This window comes from Octodon degus, unplaced genomic scaffold (genome assembly GCF_000260255.1).
Source record: "Octodon degus isolate 3935 unplaced genomic scaffold, OctDeg1.0 scaffold00288, whole genome shotgun sequence".
In the NCBI taxonomy this organism is placed as follows: Eukaryota; Metazoa; Chordata; class Mammalia; order Rodentia; family Octodontidae; genus Octodon; species Octodon degus.
The window spans coordinates 224897-229197 of NW_004524864.1; the positions used below are offsets into that span (position 1 = coordinate 224897).

The window sequence follows — 4301 nt, forward strand, 5'->3', positions numbered from 1 at the left end:
AGCCCCACAGTTGTTTGGGCAGCTGTACATAAAATGACTTCTCTCAGATCTTCTGCTCTTCCCACCCCTCCTTTCTACCTCACCCCCACCTTGGCGCCACCCCGCTGGTGCAGTACCTTGGTTCATGGCTGGCTCCTGTTTGCCACTGGTGAGGGCACATGAATCAGCGATGCGGGCAGGAGCCGCCGATCGGTGGGAGCCCCCCTGGGGGGGGATATGACCCGTCTGAGTGAGGAAGTGGTTGAGGGAGTCACACAGATTGGCAATGTGATGCTGGTCAAGGGTCCAGTTCTTCTGCTCTGCCTGCCGTAGACTCTCCATCAGCTCTACAACAGGGAGGGGGCAGGGCGGAGCTCACAGGACCATCCCTGTCTTGGCCCCACCCACAGCTGAAGTCCACATGTCAGGTAACCTGTGTTACGCACAAATCTGCATCTGTCGGGCTCCACGGGTTCAAATTCCCATTCTGTTTGTTCCTTAGCTGATTCTTACTATAATTTCCATCTTACCGATGAATGAAACATCTCTCAAAGTGACTGGCTCTGTGAGTCACTGGCCAGCAGGCAGAGACTGCACTACACAGCAGGGGTCCAGGGTCTCTGAGTTCCCAGGAGCCTTTCCTCTCCCAAGACAAAACCGACAAGAATAAACCATCACCACACCATAAGTTAAGGCAAAATTACCCTGAATTAATTGGAAAACCATGAATGATACGACTCATCTAGTATAATGTGGAGGAGAAAGGATGACATCCTCCACTTCCAAGCTCCACCACCCAGGCCTACTTCTGCTGGGTTTTCCGGCTGGGCCTGTGTCCCTCACTGTGTGTCCCTCTGGGCACCACCCTCTCGGCTCTCACCTGAGAACTGTGACTGCTCGATGCTGGACCAGTTGAGCCGATTCACCATTTTGAAGCTCTCCTTTAAGGAATCGATGTTGGAGCACCAGTCAGGAGGAAATGCTGTGAGGGAAGCCAGGCCTGAGGTGAGGCGTCAGGCAATGGGACTGAGTGCACGGGCCTTGCATGCACACAGGCTGTCAGCTAAGGCAGCTTCACACTCTCTCCTGGGATTTAAGACTCTTACTAGCTATGCTTAGGTATGGCCCAGCTCAGAGGAGACATGCTAAACAATGCAAATTCATCCGTGTGTATGGGGGGGGCATAGATATACTCCATTCCCAAACCCCCCATAATACACAGCTGTAGGGAGCACTTCTACCAGCTGAGATGTGCTCCCAGGACTGGCTCCCAGGCAGGAGGCTGGAAGACCCACCAACCGGCCGAGAACTTTCCAGTCCACTGTGCTTCAGTGCAGAGAACAAGGCTATTCCCCCTCTGGGCTTCTGCCATGGGGCCCAGCACTCACCAAAGCCTGGACTGTTGATGGGCGCCTGGCCCTGCGCCTGCGGCTGCTGTTGGGACTGTGGGGCAGGGTGCGAGTGTGGGTGGTGCTGATGGGTATGGTAGGCACTGTGCTGCAGCTGCGGCGCTGCGTGCAAGGCCATCACGGGAGGCGGCCCGTAGCCTTCAGCGCCCCCTGGCTTAGCCCCTGGTGGGGTACAGCTGTCCGGGCTTGGGGTATGCAGGGGTGGGGCACCCCCTACACTTGAGGGGCCCTGGGCCTGCCCCTGCTGCTGCTGTGGAGGTGGCTGCGCCTGCTGGGCAGGGGGTGGAGGCTGTGGAGGCTGCTGGTACATGTAGTAGTTGTTGGAGGGCGGCAGGTCCCCCAGGAGCGACGAGAAGCCTGTGGGCCAGGAGGAAGAGGACCATGAAACGACTTAGGCCAGGGGCCTCGCTCAGTGGGACTTTCTCTGCCTTGACAGAAGTGACCTCAGACCGGAGCTGTAGGGTTATGCTGAGCTATAAAAGGCTCAAGTCAATAACTTCTGATGTTGCCAGTCCTGCAGATAACCCACTATTATTATGGACTACTGGACTAGATTGGATTATTCTGTTGAATTCACACACCTACAATATTTAAATGGCAACAGAATACCTATCTCTGATAAAACTAAACAAAAAAAGGGATATAAATGAAGGACACTTTTGTATCAGTATATACAATATAGTTAGGATAGAGATACAGCTACTTTCTCCAATGACAAGAAAGATTTGCACTCATAGTGTTTGGACAGGATATCACATCTGCATCTTGTACTATGAATAACCACTAAGAAGACAACAATATGCAATGTATTAATTATTGAAAATGTCCTATTAATTGGTTTTGAGGGCTGGAGAGATGGCTCAGTGGTCTAAAGCACCTACTTGAAACAAGCTTGGCAAAGCACAGGGACCACGGTTCAATCCTCCAGCACCACATGCCAGCCAGTCCCGCCCCCTGGTGGGCTGAGCTGGCCACACACACACACACACACACAATAAATAAATGTAATAAATAAAAATAAATAAATATTTAATTGGTTTTGAAACTGTCTCATTGCTATTTGTTTCTCAATAAAATTATTTTTTTTAAAAAAGGAGCTGTAGGGTTAAAGGAATGAGTGTGCTGGGGCTACCAGGATCCCCATGGCCAAGTCAGGAGACAGCAGGGCCCAGGAGACAGCAGGTCGGAAGGCAGGTTAGGCGAGGGCCTCTGCCTGGTCCTGATCTCTGCACATCAATCAAAAGCTCGAAATCTGCTAAATTACTTGTGAAGGATTTGAGTATAGACCTGGATCACAGATTCAGAAGAAATCAGGTAGTGGGTGAGAAGTAAATTATAAATAAAGCAAGGCTGGGACTGGGGATTTGGCTCAGTGGTAGAATGCTTGCCTAACAAGCTGGAAGCCCTGGATTCAGTTCTCAGCACCAAAAACAAAAAATAGGGAGCCAGGGAGATAGCTCAGGAGAATAAGCGCTTGCCTGGCAAGTGTAAGGGCCTGAGTTCAATCCCTGGTTCTGCCTAAATAAGTAAATAAAATAAAGCAAGGCCAAGGGCCAGAAAGACAGCTCTGTGGCTTAAGTACCTGCCTGGCAAGTGTAAGGCTGTGAGTTCAATTCCCGATACTGCAAGTAAATAAATAAAATAAAAAATAAGGCAAGGCCAGTCTGGGGACATAGTGTAGGAGTAGGAATAGAGTGCTTGCCTTGCAAGCACAAGGCTCTGGGTTCCATGCCCAGCACCAGCAAATGCAGACCCAAGGAAGGGATCAAGAGCAGAAAGCAAAGCCCTGGGTCCCTGTCCTCCACTATCCCACCTGTGGGATTCTTTCACCACAAATGCAGTCTGGGTGAGAAGCAGAGTGGGAAGGATGAATTTCTCAAGCAGACTAGGCTGGGAAGACCTAGGGACTGAGGGTATGGGCTTTCTATGACACCTTAACTTAAAGAAACAAACAAAAACCTTAGCTTTTGCTTCATGCAACCTAAAATTACTTTGTGACAATCTGCCCAAGTTCTCTGCCTCCAATCAACCAACCGTCCAAGAGGAATTAATTTCTCAAGCAATTGCTGCAATCTTGGCACACACTCTACACGTAGATCTCCTCAGATTTAAAGAAGGAAATTACTGTTATTCTAGCACTCCAGAGGCTGAGGCAGGAGGATCATCACAAGCTCAAGGCCAGCCTGGGCTCCATGGTGAATTCAAGGCCAGACTCAATTACACAGTGAGACCCTATCTCAACACTCAAAACACACACACATACACACATGTACACACGCGCGTGCGTGCAACAGTGGTTTCCAAGGAATTTTTATCATTTTGTTCAGCTACTACTGCCCACAAGTGGTCACTGCACAGAATGAGAAGATTCAGAGGTTCATGGGAACTCTAATCCTCACCACTGCCTCTCCCTTTCTTTTCCAAAGAGCATAGAAACTGGGGCCCGGGATATAGCTCAGTGGCATAAGTGCCTGCCTAGCAAGTGCAATGTCCCGAGTTCAATCCCCAGTATATTAAAAAAAAAAATCTCGAATCAAGGAAGCCTAGATACAAAGCAATACATACTGGTGTAAATCTATAATCCCACTACTTGGGAAGCTGAGGCAGGAGAATCCCAAAGTAAGGACAGCTTGGGCAACCTAATGCTCTCAAAATTAAAATTAAAAAAAAAAAAATTTAAAGGCCTGGGACTATAGCTAAGTGGTACAGCATTTGCCTAGCACAAGTTCTAGGTTCAATCTCTGACACCATAAGTGAAAAGAAAAAAAATTATTATTAGGTGAATGATATAATGTCTTACAACTGAATAAATTTACTACAGTTTCAAAAAAATCCGGACAATATAAAAAAACTTTTTTAAAATGTTGGAAACTGGGGCTGGAGAGATGGCTCAGTGGTCTAAGGCACCTACTT

At 48.7% G+C, this 4301-nt stretch overlaps 1 protein-coding gene across 1 annotated transcript in view; it reads right to left on the reverse strand.

Annotated features, from left to right (window-relative positions):
- The window catches only part of Foxj2 (forkhead box J2), a 21231-nt gene that overhangs the window by 3731 nt on the left and 13199 nt on the right, over positions 1-4301 (reverse strand). Inside the window, exons 7-9 of the mRNA XM_004647130.2 lie at positions 1368-1745; positions 860-961; positions 117-326 (exon numbers count right to left, since the gene is read on the reverse strand). Coding sequence (XP_004647187.1) covers positions 117-326; positions 860-961; positions 1368-1745 — 690 coding nt within the window. The remainder of the gene's footprint in view (positions 1-116; positions 327-859; positions 962-1367; positions 1746-4301) is intronic.